This window comes from Fukomys damarensis, unplaced genomic scaffold (assembly GCF_012274545.1).
Source record: "Fukomys damarensis isolate Sample0158 unplaced genomic scaffold, DMR_v1.0_HiC HiC_scaffold_39, whole genome shotgun sequence".
NCBI lineage: Eukaryota > Metazoa > Chordata > Mammalia > Rodentia > Bathyergidae > Fukomys > Fukomys damarensis.
The window spans coordinates 45,993,644-46,008,493 of record NW_022900951.1 but is presented as its reverse complement, the minus strand read 5'-3'; the positions used below and the strand labels follow the sequence as shown (position 1 = coordinate 46,008,493).

The 14,850-nt window shown below is 46.1% G+C and overlaps 1 protein-coding gene across 4 annotated transcripts in view; it reads left to right on the top strand.

The window, feature by feature from the left end:
* Positions 1-3,695: 3,695 nt before the first annotated feature.
* The window catches only part of Kdm5c (lysine demethylase 5C), a 32,992-nt gene continuing 21,837 nt past the window's right edge, over positions 3,696-14,850 (top strand). For 2 of the 4 annotated variants that reach the window (XM_010629747.3, XM_010629746.3), the window contains exons 1-8: positions 3,696-4,381; positions 8,240-8,317; positions 10,456-10,578; positions 10,842-11,012; positions 11,661-11,795; positions 12,561-12,684; positions 12,771-12,952; positions 13,938-14,096. In XM_010629747.3, the coding sequence (XP_010628049.1) occupies positions 4,232-4,381; positions 8,240-8,317; positions 10,456-10,578; positions 10,842-11,012; positions 11,661-11,795; positions 12,561-12,684; positions 12,771-12,952; positions 13,938-14,096 (1,122 nt within the window). In that variant the 5' untranslated portion in view covers positions 3,696-4,231. The remainder of the gene's footprint in view (positions 4,382-8,239; positions 8,318-10,455; positions 10,579-10,841; positions 11,013-11,660; positions 11,796-12,560; positions 12,685-12,770; positions 12,953-13,937; positions 14,097-14,850) is intronic. The other 2 variants (XM_010629749.3, XM_010629748.3) reach the window with 1 other exon arrangement.

Genomic DNA, 14,850 nt, shown 5'->3' with positions numbered 1-14,850 from the left:
TTCACACAGATACCTTGAGGAGGTTCTTTTAAAAGTGTAGGCTAGAAGCAGAGTGTGGTGGCACATTCCTATAGTCCTAGCTACTGTGGAGGCCGAGCTAGGAGAATCACTTGAGCCCAGGGGTTTGAGGTCAGCCTGGGCAAAACAGTGAGACTCCCAGACCCTGTCAAAAAACAAAGTTCAAGTTGGGCGTGGGGGTACACACCTGTAATCTCAGGACTGAAGGAGTCTGAAGCAGAAGGGTTGAGAGTTTGAACCCCACCTGGGCAATTTAGTGGGACCGACCCTAGCTCAAAAGAAAAATGGAAAACAAACTATCTGGGGATATAGCTTAGTGCTAGAACACCACTGGATTTTATCCCCACTACTGCCAAAAAGAAAAGAAGGCTATGGGCCAGGATTTAGCTCAATTACACCACACCTGCCTCGCAAGCACAGGGTCCTGAGTTCAATCTCGGGTACCAAAAAAAAGGAAAAGAAGGCTAGAGATAGTAAATAGCTCACAAGCAGAGTTGAAGAAGGTAAGGAGAGGGGGAAGGATTCTCCAGCTCTTTAGGACAGAACTGAAAGTGATCCTATTTTACAAATCAAAAAAGGCATAAGAATGCAGTGATAGAGTGCATTCTTAGCCTGCACAGGGTGTAGCTCAGTGGTTGAATGCATTCTTAGCTTGCTTGAGGCCTTGGATTCCATCTCCAGCCCCAAAAGGAGAAGGAGGGGTGATCGAGTCATTTTCATGAAGTTCATCCACAAAACATGGATTGGGTGAGTGTGGTTCTAAGTCACTGCCCCACAACTCTGTGCCAGACCCTCTCTCAAGGTATGTAGGTGAGGTGAAGCCAGCCCCCAGCCCAAGGTGAGTTCCCAGATGCTTCCCAATTCTGAAGCTTGCAGTGCCCAGACTCTGGTTGGTCCCCAGCAAGACTTGAAGCTTGGGAAGGACCTTGTTTCCTAAACATGTTACTATGTGGGGAATACTAAGATTTTTTTCATAAGCAGAATTGTACAGCAGTCAGACAGCGCAGGGTTTGGGTTCTGGCTCTACCACTTAACAGCCATGTGACTTGGGTATGTTTATACTTCCATGAGCTTTAATCTCCTCATCTCTAAGACAGGGATAATAATACCTTCTTCATAGCAGTTGGCCCTTGAGGAATGGCAGTCATCATTCTCTCTAATTTTCCAAGTAATAGTGTGAGGAAGGGAATCCTTAGCCTCATTTTATAAGAAAATCAAGGCTCAGGGAGATGAGGTACTCAGCAGATCTCAGAAGGTTAATGTCCACTCCAGAAAAGCATGTCTGTCTGGGTTACCATCATATTCCCAGTGCCTGCAAAAATACCTGATGAATAATGAATTTGATCTCACTGGCTTGAAAGACTCTGGAATTTCTGTTTGCTCTTCCAGGATGAGGTTATGTCTTGGCTAAGGACCTCAGAGAAGGGGGTATGAAGCCTGGGAACAACTAAGACCCCAAACCTGGTCTCCTGATTCCTGATTCATGTTCTTTGCCCTTCACTGAACTGCCTCCAGGTCAAAAGGCTGAACTTTCTTCAGCTTAGGATTGGCACACAGTCCAACCGTCATTATTCTCACCCTTCCCTGCATAGCTGTACTCCTAGGGACTGCAAGTCACAAGAGGAATATATGACCAGGAGTTAGCAATTTCCATATAAATTGCAAATTGATGAATCTTTCTGAAACTTGGTTCTTCATCTGCAGTATGGGTAAACTGGCCTTCATCTTTCCTAAGACTCTTGCAAAGATGAAGGGAAATATTGGTATGAAATCAGAGCTATGTGGGCTATTAGATGTTTATCCATTTGAGAAGTTAGTGATATTACTGTGATTAGCATAATTTCACTGGGCTTTCTATTTTCTGCTCAGGCAGTTGCTCAGATGGATCATTCATCATTTCTGGCAGGGAGTGACTTAGTTTTCCTGACATCTAGAAAACTAGAAAGGAGATGTCACTTACTGTCTGTATTGCTTGGGACCATTTTCCTCATGAACCAAGTGGGGATAAAGATTCTGAATGTTCAAAGTAATATAAGGATTCAGGTGATTTTAAAAAAACATGAAAATACTAGCATAATGAATGGCACAAAGGAGATTCTTAAATCATTGGTTGTTGACTCTCAGAAACAACAACAGCTCCCAAAGACTGAGGGTCTGTGAATGCTAGGCACTGTACAACACTCCTACAAGGTAGGTATTCTCCAGATCATTTTCAGAAGTTGGAATTTCAGAAGTTTCAGAAGTTCAGAAGTTGGAATGGTCACATAACTAGAAAATGCCAGAGCTGGTAGGACAGGAAGGTACGCCTAACTCCCTGATCTTCTACTTGTGTGCCCTGCTCCCTTAGCTAGGGTGTCCTCAGCTCAGTCCCAAAGCAGGCAGAATCTACCTAGTTGGCACATATTGTATGATTAGGAACAGTTAACTGGATGAAGAAATGACACTCCCTCCCTCTCAAACACATTCAAGCTTACGGTAGATACCTACTGTATACAATGTCTGTAAAGATTATACATTATTTTCAGCCAACACAGAAATCTGCTCAAAACTATATTGATTTTTCTTTTGTTCATTTAACATTTACTGCTTATGCCAGGTGATAAGGATATATAAGGCCACATGGTCCCTGCCCTTAAGAAATTAATAGTCTGGAGGGGGGAACACAAAATAAGCACTTAATTGGCCTGTGCACGAGTGCTCAAATATGTGCACAGTGGGTGTTCGGACTATAGGCAGTAGTGCCACAACTAGTGAATACTACAGATGATTCACAAATGCAGTAGAAGCTTGATGTATGTGGACAAACTACTGTTTTGAAAGTCAAAGTAGTTGCAATAAACCTATTCAGAAACTACTCAAAGAACACCAACAGGAGATGTACACACAATAGGCACTAAAATGCATGTGATAAGGGCTATATACAATAAATACAATCAACATACATAGATGTTTGAGAAACAGTCCACTGTAGGCTTACAAATCAGCAAATAGGGCTGGGGATTAAGATCCCCTGTAAAGCGCTTATCTAGCATGCAAGAAGCCTGGGTTCAATGCCCAGTACTGAAGGGGTGGGAGTGGGGGAGGAGATTCATACACTCGGGCTTGTTTTGTAGGGTACGTGCCACAAATGTGTACACAGTTACAATGCATATAAGAACAGTGGAAAGTACTCATTAAAAGGCTCATTGCCAGTGACTTTCGGGGGATAAGAACGGAAACCTCATCATTTTGAGAGCCTCTACATAACCTCGGACGAAGTACTTCTTTACTTGGAACCAAGATTCTAAAAATTCATATTCCCTGGGGAGCGGGCAGCCTACTCCCTTCCTCTTTTCAAAGCCTCAGAAGTGTCAGGGCTCACAGCCGGGAACCTAGTCTTTCCCTATCTGCGGGTCAGCAAAAGGGTCCTATTTTAGGGACCCAAAACCGCCTTGCGTAGTCCACACAGAAAACACCAGGGAAAAGGGACAGAGAATATTATTAGGGCGGGGCTGGAGACTTGCTTCAGATCTGCTCGGTGACTGGGTGGGTGCAAGGGCTGCCAGTTTGGACCCACCACCCGCGGAAGCCAGCGCCTCTTCCGGTCTGTCCCCAAAATGCGCATGCGCACCACTGGCCTTTAAACGTGCACCGCCGGTCCATCCGGAAAGAGGATCCGGTGTCAAATTACAATATTGCTCCTCCGCCTATAAGGTGAACTATTTTCTCTTAGGCGGAGAGGTAATTCCGAGTAACTGCTTCCAAATAGAGAACCTGTGCCAGCCAATTTAGCTCAGTCTCCACGGGATAAAAGCTTTCTGGAGTTTAGCCTGACGCAAGATATTCGAGGCTCGGAAGGACAACAAGCGGAGGGATCCAGTTTGTTGTGGTGAGGGGAGGGGGGAGACGCTGACAAACTAAGATGGCGGCGACGGCGATGAAGGCCGCGGCGGCTGGGAAGTAACTGGTGGCCAAAGCGAAGGCAGCGGTAGTTGGGAAGCAGCGGCAGAGTTTGGAAGGAACTGAGTAAAAACGAAGAGGTGGTAGCAGTAGCATCATCTTGGGACTCTCGGAGCGCGGCACCCACACGCCCCCCAGGCACTTGGCGGGCGGCGGCCGCCCAGCTTAGGGCCTAGTCTCCGAGCAGTGCCTCGGTTTCAGACAGCGGCGGCGCCATGAGCCCGTAAGGGCGATCCGAGCCCTCCTGATTCCTGGCCCAGTCCTCGGGCCCATCATGGAGCCGGGGTCCGACGACTTCCTACCGCCGCCGGAGTGCCCGGTGTTCGAGCCGAGCTGGGCGGAGTTCCGAGACCCTCTTGGCTACATCGCGAAAATCAGGCCCATCGCCGAGAAGTCGGGCATTTGCAAGATACGCCCACCCGCGGTAAGGCCCGGGGCGGATGGTTGCGGGCGTTGAGGTCGGGATGAAAGATAGGATAACCAGCGATAAAGTCTGGGGCGGAGGGCACCTGGAGGTGTGGGAGATGGGATGCCTGGGACCGTTGTGGACGCGGCGCGAATCGGAGAAAAGGTGCTGGCCAGGATCGGGGGTCTTCTCGTAGTGTAAGGTTCAGAAATGACCAACGGTTTAGGACCCACCTCCGTTTCCGCTCTTCAGAATTACTTTTGGGTAAAGGCAGAGATGCCTTGTGGGAGGGGAAGAGTGCAAGGAAAGGCACCCCCGAGCCTTCTTTAGTTACTCCAGATCATCCAGGTCAAGGTTTCACTAAAGAAGGCCTTCCATCTGCTGTCTTCATTTCCCTTAAGGCAGGCAGCACAGTGTAGTGGGAAGATCACATCTCTGAAGGGAGACAGTTTAAAACTCCACTTTGAAGCTTAGTGGGTGTGTGACCTTGGTCATATAAAGTAATCTCTGAGCCTGTGAAATGGGTCTCAAGAATGTTTTTTTCCTAGGACTGGATTAAAGTAGGTAGCTACTATGCGTCTGTGCATAGTAGGCACTTGGTACATGGTAATTACCCTGACTGTAAAGGTGTTTGATGTGGTCATTGGTTTGCTTCTATCTGGGTGACTCATATTTACTCACACCCTGCCAGGCCAATTCATCTATGATAATATCCTGGCCTGGTGGACCATTCAGGAAATCAGTTTCACAGGGAATGCTTTTTATCTGGCTCCTCTGAGGTGAGTTCAGAGAATTGTCCCCCTTTTCTAATAGAAGTCAATGTCAGGGCCTTTCCTGACACACACCCACCCGCCACCTACCCCCGCTTGACTTCCTGTGTATAGAGGCTTGGGCTAGTTGGCTTGGTAGTGGGATGTGAATCCTCAGAAGATTGCTGCTCTGCTCTGGCCCAGGATATAGAAGGACCTAGAGGATAAGACTTTCTTGCTTGCTCCCCCCATCAGAATAGAACCATGGAAGTCTGTTCTCTTTGAAACACTCGATTCCCAGATGTCAGCAACAAATCCTCCTATTTTTCCTCCTAGGCCTGAGTAGGCCAGAAGTTCCCCAAGGTCTAGAACAGGCTACTGCCTTGCTAACACGAAGGAGAAATGATGACGTATCTTACTCAGTGACCACTTGGGATTCCTGTGGCAAGAATTGAGTTTGGCTGTAACAGGGCATTTTCGAGTGGGTTTCTTAGGATGGGGATCCTCATTCCCACCTGAGGATTACACCACAGGCCTCCTTATCTAACTTGGTGCATTTGGTACTCAGCTATGGATGTAGGCTAGTTTCACATGGATCCTCTGGGAGGTGTTGAGTAAGCTAATTTTTCCTTGTTGGAGCCTAGCCACAGGTCTCAGAGGTATCCTTGTTCATGGTGAGATAGTGGCAATGGGTAGTGAGAAGTCTGGAAGGCTTACTGAAGGGAGAGGCTGGAATCCTGGGCAGCCCTGAGGAGGCACTCCCTGAAGTGGTGGGGCATATCTGTGGGTAGAGGCATACCTGACCTAGAGGGTGGTTGAGGCCTGAATTTCCTTTTTTCTACCTTGGTTTGGGTGACCAGGAAAAATGACAAGTCCTGGGGGGAGGTGTTGGGTAACAGGGAACTGTCCTTTGTTAGACTTTTTGCTTTCTTCATTTACCCCAACAACGTGCTTCCCTCCAATCCAAGAGGCCTAGCTGTTTTTGTTTGTTTTGTTTTGTTTTTCCTAGGGCTGCCTCTAGACCACTTCTAGGTAGGTAGATGGCTTTCTTCTGGTTGGAGTTTGAAGTATTCACCCAAGTGACATTTGGGCCCAGGGTGAAAACTTGTATGATTATATACCTGGGAATTGAAGGTTTGCCTAGGGAAGGGTGATTTGGGGCGCTGACGCTGGATAGGTGACTGCTTCATTTGACATAGATGGGTGATAGGTCAGTGTTGGTATCCTGAAGTAGACCCAGGGGAACTTGAAGGATCTGGTTTCCTGAATAGGTCACCAACCTTTTTGTCCCACCATCCTAATAATACTGCAACATTGAGCACTGGCACACTAGTATGGGACCAAAGGCAGAAAGTTTTCTGGGCCCTCCCCAGCTATCTGTTGTACCTGTAGCTCCTGCTCTAAGATTCCAGATCTGCAGTTTCTTGTCAGGTCTTGATGTTGCACAGATTCTTGTCTAGTACTTGACTGAGCAGCAAAGAAGGATGCCTGAAGTTTTGGGTTTGAGTATCTTTCTGCCTGGATTATTTCCACTGAGGGATGTGCCATAATCTGATAGGAGACAAGAAGGTATGGGGAACTTGATTGGGCTGGAGCAGTAGCATTTTAGCCTACATTCTCCTCCTGTCTCACTGGTCCCTGGTGTTTTCTACTTGTTTCTGTGTGTGTGTGTGTGTGTGTGTGTGTGTGTGTGTGTGTGTGTGTGTGTGGCAGAGAAGGAGTAACGTGCGCATACAAGAATGTATTTTCTGGCCCCCTTCTAAAGAGTTTGCAGAAGTCAACAGCTTTGGTTTTTTTGTTTTCTTTTTCTTTGTAATTGTTCTTTTCCCTCCTTCCATATGCATGTGTGTTGAGAAACACTTGTAGCTAGCTTGGTGTAGGGCTAGGAGCCTTGGACCTGTGGTTAGAAGACATGGGTTGTAGTGTTGGCTGTACTACTAACTCAGCGTGTGAATTTTGGAGAAATCCTATTTCTTCTCTGGACCTCACTCTCCCCATTTGTAAAATGAGGGCACTGATCTAGGTTATTCTAGGTTGTTTTTTGCTATCCCAATAGGTACCAGGACTCTAGGGAGGAGAGGACTGCTTGGGAAGTTGGGGGACAGGTGTTGGGGAGTTTTTTCAGCCACACCTTGAGCAGGACAGAAAAAGCTCCAACTTGGCAGGACAGCACCTCCCCCATTCTCATTATCTTTTCCTCACTTCCCCCTTCCCAAGTTCCTCCATTCTTTGCCACCATGGCCAGGTAGCCTGGTACTTAACTCTACTAGGCCTCCACCCTGCCTCTTCCTATACCAGACAGGTATATGAGAAATGGAGCATAGAAAGCCTTTTAGACCCAGTAAGCGATGCAGATTCTTGTTCCCTGCTCCTTGCTGCTCCCTGAAGTGTCTTACCTTAGGCCCTTTAAACTGAGAGAAAAGATATTACAAAGGCCCAAACCTTTAAATCTTGCCAGAATAAGAGCCGAGATAATCTGCGAGTATATTGCGTAGTGGGGTCAGCCTTAGATGTCCAGCTGTTGTGGATGTCAGGGTGAAATTAATGATGACTCCTTTGAGTAATATTTTCATTTGAAGACCAGTTTAATTTTCCCTGTCAGTCTTGTGAAGAAGTCAGGGCAAGAGTTCATATGCCTACCTTACAAATGAGAAAACAGGTTTATGAAGGTATGATCTCATAGCTAGTAAGTAGTGTAGCTAGAACATGACTCGGGTCTTCTGACTCTAGATCCTGTGTGTTTTTCAGTACTCAAGATTATGTGTTCTATAGTAAATGCCTAGGGGATAAAGGGTTGTGAAGAGGGTTCAGAGTTAACTGTTTCTGGATCTATCGCTCTTTCTTAAAATCCTGGCGTACTATTGGAAGGGACATAGGAGTTTGCCAGGGAATGTTCATGGGGTCTTGGAGGGGTCTTGAGATCTTGAGAGGCTTCTAGGCCCTATTTGTGAATTCTGGAGGGAAATGGGGGTGAGTGGATTGGACGTTGGTGAGTTTAATGTGTTTCAGGTGGCTAGAGATCTAGAAAAGTATGAATGTGAAGGGGGTGCTGAGCTACTGTTGGTATCCTCTAGCCTTGTGCTATGTTGTGATAACCCAAATCCCTTTCCCCTTTCTATTCTCACAGGACTGGCAGCCACCCTTTGCTGTGGAAGTGGACAACTTCAGGTTTACTCCCCGGATCCAGAGGCTGAATGAGCTAGAGGTAAGAAGACCAGCAGCTGGTGGTGGGGTTGGGAGAATGTATGGATTCCTAAGCTCAGATCCTACTTCCTTCGTGCCTTCTCTAGCATACCTGGAGCATGGAGGACATTTGAAAGCTTCAAATATAAGCTTTCATGATCAGGGATATTTACTGTTTCTGATTTGATGACCCAAAGGCTAGGGGTGTCCCTTTCCCATAAAAGCTTGCTACTTCTGAAGCTCCCTTGTCAATACCTACCTTGTCTTGGTCATCAAAAAGGAGACACGGGGCTGGCTAAGACCCTTCTTTCCTTGCCAGCTGAGTGTGGCCTCATATATTTAATTCACCATAGTCCTATGCTCTCTACCTTCCTTCCATGGTGCTAGGTTAGGCAGAAAGTGAGGTACAAGGGCAAGAACAACACAAAGACTGGCCTGTATAGAGGTTGGAATCATTGAAGACTTAGCAAGGGTCAGGCAAGTAGATTTTTCCCCTGTTTATTTTATATAGGAAGTCCAGGCCCTTTTGCGTGGATAAGTAGAGTTGTCCACTAGGGGCTTGAGCATTCCCTGCTATAATGAGAGTGGGTACCCTGATGCCAGTTCTAGGTAAGGTCCAGGTGTTTTCTATGGAGTATGTAGATTAAATGTGTGTTCCCACCCCTCTCCCACTATCATGTATCTGCAAGCCTTAATAGATGTCCCCAGGGCAGTTGGGCCCAGCTGAAACCCATAAGATTAAAGTTTTCTTGTCATTGAGGCTAAGTTCCTCAACCTACACTAATGACATCTTGGGCCAGAGAATTTTTTTGTCGTAAGGGAGACTGTTTTGTGCATTGTAGGATGTTATCAGTATTCCTGGCTTCTACCCATTTAGATGCCAGTGATGCCCTCTCCCAGTCATGACAACCAAAATAGCTTCAGGTATTGTTAAATGTCTTTGTCCCCCACTAAGAACTGCTGTTCTAGACTCAGTCTGGGAGCTGTTCTAGTTAGGTTATGGGAAGTGCAAATTTCTTAGAGAAATAGATCTGACCATGTCTGTGGGGGTGCAGGTATGGCCAAGTATTGTTTAGCATGGGACAAATGCAAGTCTTTCAGAGAGAGTGAGCACTGGCTAATGAAGGGGAGACATAGACATGAAGCCAAAATGCTAAAGGGTTCAAGTGGAGGGAATAGTGTTCCTAGCCCCTTACCACTTCTCACAGCCAAAGAGCCATAGGTCATTTCTTACCATAAATAGACCTTAATTCTCAACAACAAAGCAGAAAGAACTATCCTTGTTCCTCCCAGTGGGATCAGGCAAGACCATGAATAGTAGTGACTATATAGTTCCATCTAGAACTAGACATTCTGACTGAAGTGAGGAAGTTAAAGACTTAGGGGCATTTGGGAGCCTTTCTTGGGTTACTGAAACTTCAGACAAGCGTGGTACATGCTTGATTCCTAGAGTCTTTGGCCCAAGTCAGGTTCTGGATTGGCCAGGTGCCATTGTTTCTTCAGTACACCATCTCAGTTCTTTAGGTCATTCTACATATAGAATGTACCATCACCCTTCAGCTGTTGTGGAACCAGATATGTGGTACATAAGGAAGGGAATATGCTCTTTTGGAGCCTTCATTTTCTGAAACCTGCCTAGAGTTTACATACACTCTGACATTTCCAAGGGGCCTTCTGGGACCTCTTAGTAAGTCCACCCTTCTGGGGTAAGTGGACTAAGCAATAATTTTTTTTTCCTTTTATAATAAAAATACAGGGATCTAAAGAGTGGAACTCTTGCTGAAGGCCGTACAGCAAGTCAGTAGCAGAGGGAAAGCTAAAACTTGAGTAATTTGACACCCAGCTAGCTGTCTTGGTGCTTGCTGTGTGATTTAATTCCTATGTGCTTCTGTTTCTTTATCTGTACAAGAGATAATATAGAACCCTGTCAGGGAGATTGGGAGAGAATATATCTAAAGCTTTGCCTGTTGTGGCCATCTCTTTTGGGAGATGAGAAAGAGGCGAGGCTAGTCCTGCCCAGAACCTAGGATCCTATTCACTGGGAGAAGCCCTGGGTAATGTATGTGGGCTGCTCTGTTCTCTTTCACCTCCCTTAAGATTGGGTCAGAAGATGGGTCGGAGGAGGGGGTGGCCAGCCTATTTGAGCCATTTCTTCTTCAGGCCCAGACGAGAGTGAAACTGAACTACTTGGACCAGATTGCCAAATTCTGGGAAATCCAGGGCTCCTCCTTAAAGATTCCTAATGTAGAACGACGGATCTTGGACCTCTACAGCCTCAGCAAAGTAAGAACAGGTTTTTCCTCAAATACCCCTCAGCCTGGCTATTCTGGGGGCTCCCTTGGTTTAGGCATTATATCTATAGGTTGCCGTGGAAGGGTTACAGTGTGGTAACACACTGGTTGCTCTCATAATATCTTTGCTTTTCTTGTTGCAGTGTGAGGCCCCCAGTGAAGTGAGGCTGGAGCTGTCTTCATTGTGTTTTCTACAGACTTGCTCCCTCATGTTACATACACATAGCAATCCATCCTTCCTGCTTATCCTTTCAGATTGTGGTGGAAGAAGGTGGTTACGAAGCCATCTGCAAGGATCGTCGGTGGGCGCGAGTGGCCCAGCGCCTCAACTACCCACCAGGCAAAAACATTGGTTCCCTGTTACGCTCTCACTATGAACGCATTGTTTATCCATATGAGATGTACCAGTCTGGAGCCAACCTTGTGGTAAGGATGCCCAGTGAGGGTGGAGTGAAGCTTTACCCCCAGACAGAGGTTACCATATTTGTTCTTTTTGTTTTGTTTTGTTTTGTTTTGTTTGAGACAGGGTCTCACTGTGTAGTTGAGACTGATCTGGAACTTACTATGTAGCCCATGCTGGTCTCGAACTCACAGCAATCCTCCTACCTCAGCCTCCCACCATACTTGTTCTTAATAGTACTGGTTCTGTGCTCGAGATACCTGGGAGCTAGACTTTACCCTTTCCTATTAGTGCCTTTTTTCTTCCCACCTGCCAAAGCTCAAAGGTCTTGGAGTTATCTCTAAGGCCAGCCTATTTGACAAAGTCTTAACTGATACAACAATTCTGAGAAGGGAGAGATCTTTTGGACTAGAGATGGGTGGGAAGAGATGAAATCTGATTTACTTTGGGAGATGGTTGAGTAGTAAGTCACTGGAAGGAGGAATAATGTAAGCAAAGCACTGAGAAGAAGTTCCAAAGTCTGATGTAAGTGATAAAGACCCGTTGGACAGAGGCTGCTGGGGTGAGAGATGCTGACTATAACTTCAGTGGCCACTGGATGAGGGTGGAGGGAAGTTCTTGCTCTTGGGGGCTGGAGTCCCATGCTCTGACCCCTGCTCTTCATCTGTCTACAGCAGTGTAACACCCGTCCATTTGATAATGAGGAGAAGGACAAGGAGTACAAACCCCACAGCATCCCCCTTCGACAGTCTGTGCAGCCCTCCAAGTTCAACAGTTATGGCCGGCGAGCCAAGAGACTGCAGCCTGATGTTAGTATTTTCCTTCTAACATACAGTTGCTTTGGAGTGGAGAGAATCCTCTCTTTTCCTATTACACTGTCTCTTTTCTCTCTCTGGCCTCATTTTTCCTAGTTTCTTCACTCTTGGCTGAGCTGCTAAACTGGATCTTTATCTGTTTGTACAGTACTTTTGCATGTCTGCCCTTCTTGCTTGTCTTACTCCTTTTCTGACTCACTCTGCTCATAAAGCCTATATCCTGCCTTCAATCAGAAGCTTATATGCCTGGCATTCTCCTGGCACTGGGGATACAGCAGAGAATAAGATAGGCACTATCCTTGGGATTATTAAAACATGTAATTTGGCAGACCATATTAGTAACTACCACTTATTGGTAATGCCAAACTTGTTGGATTTTTTTTTTAATATGGTATCTCTATAAACTCCCTTAGGAAGGAGTTAATATTCTCATTTTATAGTTAAGAAGACTGAGATCTTATCTTCAATTCTTTTTGAAGAAAGGCTGAGGGTTGGGGATGTAGCTCAGTGGTGTGCCACCTGCCTTGCAAGTGCAGGGACCCAAGTTCAATCCCCGGTACCAGAGAGAGAGAGAGAGAGAGAGAGAGAGAGGCTGAGGAGGAAGTTAACCTCCCTGTTCTCCAAAAATTCTTGCCTTGACCTATCTATGCCTGGGCCCCTGCTATGAGCTTGGTGATATGTAGTCTGAGCTATAGTTCTTTGAGGATGGGACATTTTGCCTCAGAGAGCAGTCTTACTCATTTTCTTCTTTCCTCCTAGCCGGAACCCACAGAGGAAGACATTGAAAAGAATCCAGAGCTGAAGAAGCTACAGATCTATGGTGCAGGCCCCAAGATGATGGGCCTGGGTCTCATGGCCAAGGATAAGACTCTGCGGAAAAAAGGTGAGACCTAACAGGCTGGGGATGGCCTCACCTGGGAGAGAAGGCAGGGCCCTAGGTGTCCTAGAGCCACTTTTTTTCTCTCTCAGATAAGGAAGGGCCTGAGTGTCCCCCAACTGTAGTGGTGAAGGAGGAATCAGGCGGAGATGTGAAGGTGGAGTCAGCCTCTCCCAAGGCCTTTCTGGAAACCAAGGAGGAGCTTAGTCACAGCCCAGAGCCCTGCACCAAGATGACCATGAGGCTGCGGAGGAACCACAGCAATGCCCAGTTTGTAAGGACTTAGCCTTGACTTCCTGTTGCTCTGCTTCTCATCCCATCTATAAGCATTTCTCCAGCATGACACTGGACCAGGTTGCATTAAACAGAAAAGTGGTCCTAGTAGGCTCTGCCCTCAGGTAGCTCACTTAATTCAGAAAATGAGGCCAACTCATTTAGAACAAAGAACAAGAAAGGGTGATCAAGTGCTCTCTACCGGTATATGAAATTCTGAAAGGGTCCAGAGGAGGGGAGAGTATCCACTACTTTGGGATAAAGGCTTAACCTGATCCAGTCCCTAATGATCTCTAGCCTCATTCCCCATTGCTACCTCATCCCTCTGCTACAGCCACACTGAAGTACTTATAGGTTTGTCTTCCCCCTAAGACACACCATGCTTTTTCAATCCCAAATTCTTTGCACATACTATTTTTTCTGCCTGAAAGAGTTTCCCTCTTTGCTCTGTTCCATCACCAAGTTTCACTTTGCCTTCAGATTTCAATCAGTTCAAGTGACACTTTTCAGTGAAGTCCTTCCTTAAAGCCTTCATCACCATCTGATTTGATTGCTTCCTTCTCTAGGTTCCCACTGTTACCCTTTATGGGCTGCTATTGTCAGTTTTTAATTTTTATGAATACGTATTTCTAGAGCACTGTATGCCTTTGGAAGGCAGATACCATGCCTTATCCATTTCTGTGCCACAGAATCTAGCATAGTGCTGAATACAGATTCAGTAAGTATTAAATGAATACAAATGGGACAGTTCAAAACTGAGTGATAAAGACTGCTTCCACAGCTCCATTTGCTTATTTGGGGAGATGGTACATGCAGTTGAACTCCAGACCTTGCATGACTAACCTATACCAAGCCACAAATGATCCAGCTGGCAAGCACAGTAAAGCTTCCAGTAGAGAACTCTGGACTAGTGTACTATCTGGAGGTGCCTGGTGATCGAAGGCTGGATGGGGCTATGTTGATTAACTTTTGCTTCCTTCTGGCAGATCGAGTCCTATGTATGCCGCATGTGTTCCCGAGGGGATGAGGATGACAAGCTCTTGCTGTGTGATGGCTGTGATGACAACTACCATATCTTCTGCCTGTTGCCGCCTCTGCCTGAAATCCCAAAAGGCGTCTGGCGGTGCCCAAAGTGTGTCATGGCGGTAAGACCTCCCTTCCCTACCCCAGATCCCACAGGGTTTCTGTGCTTTCTCTCATCTGGCCTCAAGGCAGGGGCAGCCTCCAAGTTCAGCCACTGTCCTATGTTTTGAGTCTGGGGTGGGGCTAGGCTCAGAAGAGCTTTTGGAAAAAGAAAAGGAGACCTGACCTTTGCTTTTATCCTCTGGGATAAAACTCCCAGACCCCCACAGAAAGTGTCATGATTAGATGGACTCTGTGTGGTGACATGAGCAGATGCTTAATTGGATGTTAGAAACCCTGAGGTTTAGCAGTTGAGAGGAGGAAAAAAAAATGAGTAAGAGTAGTTATCAGGGAAGATGTCAGGAATATGCTTTGAAAGACAGGAATATAATTTTTTTTAAATGTTCTTTGTATTTTCCAAATCTATCAATCTCTCTTTCTTAAAATAGGTGAATTACCTATCGTCACCTAGAGGTAATTATCAATACCCTGGTATATTTTCTTTTTGCTGTTGCATAAATGTAACTGTCTTTAACAAATTTGGGGAAAGACCAGGGCAGTACGTAATTCCCTTTGTAGTAGTAGAGATTCTAGTGTGGAAAAGTCTGAATATCCAAAAGTAGCTTGGATGAGAATAACTGTCAGCTGTACTTGGTTCCTTTCTCTGGTTATGAGCCAGCAGACCAGATTAATTATTTTGCAAACATCAGGATATGTGTCTGACTCTGGAGTACACTCAATTCTCATCCGAAATCATGAACATAGATATAACTAAGG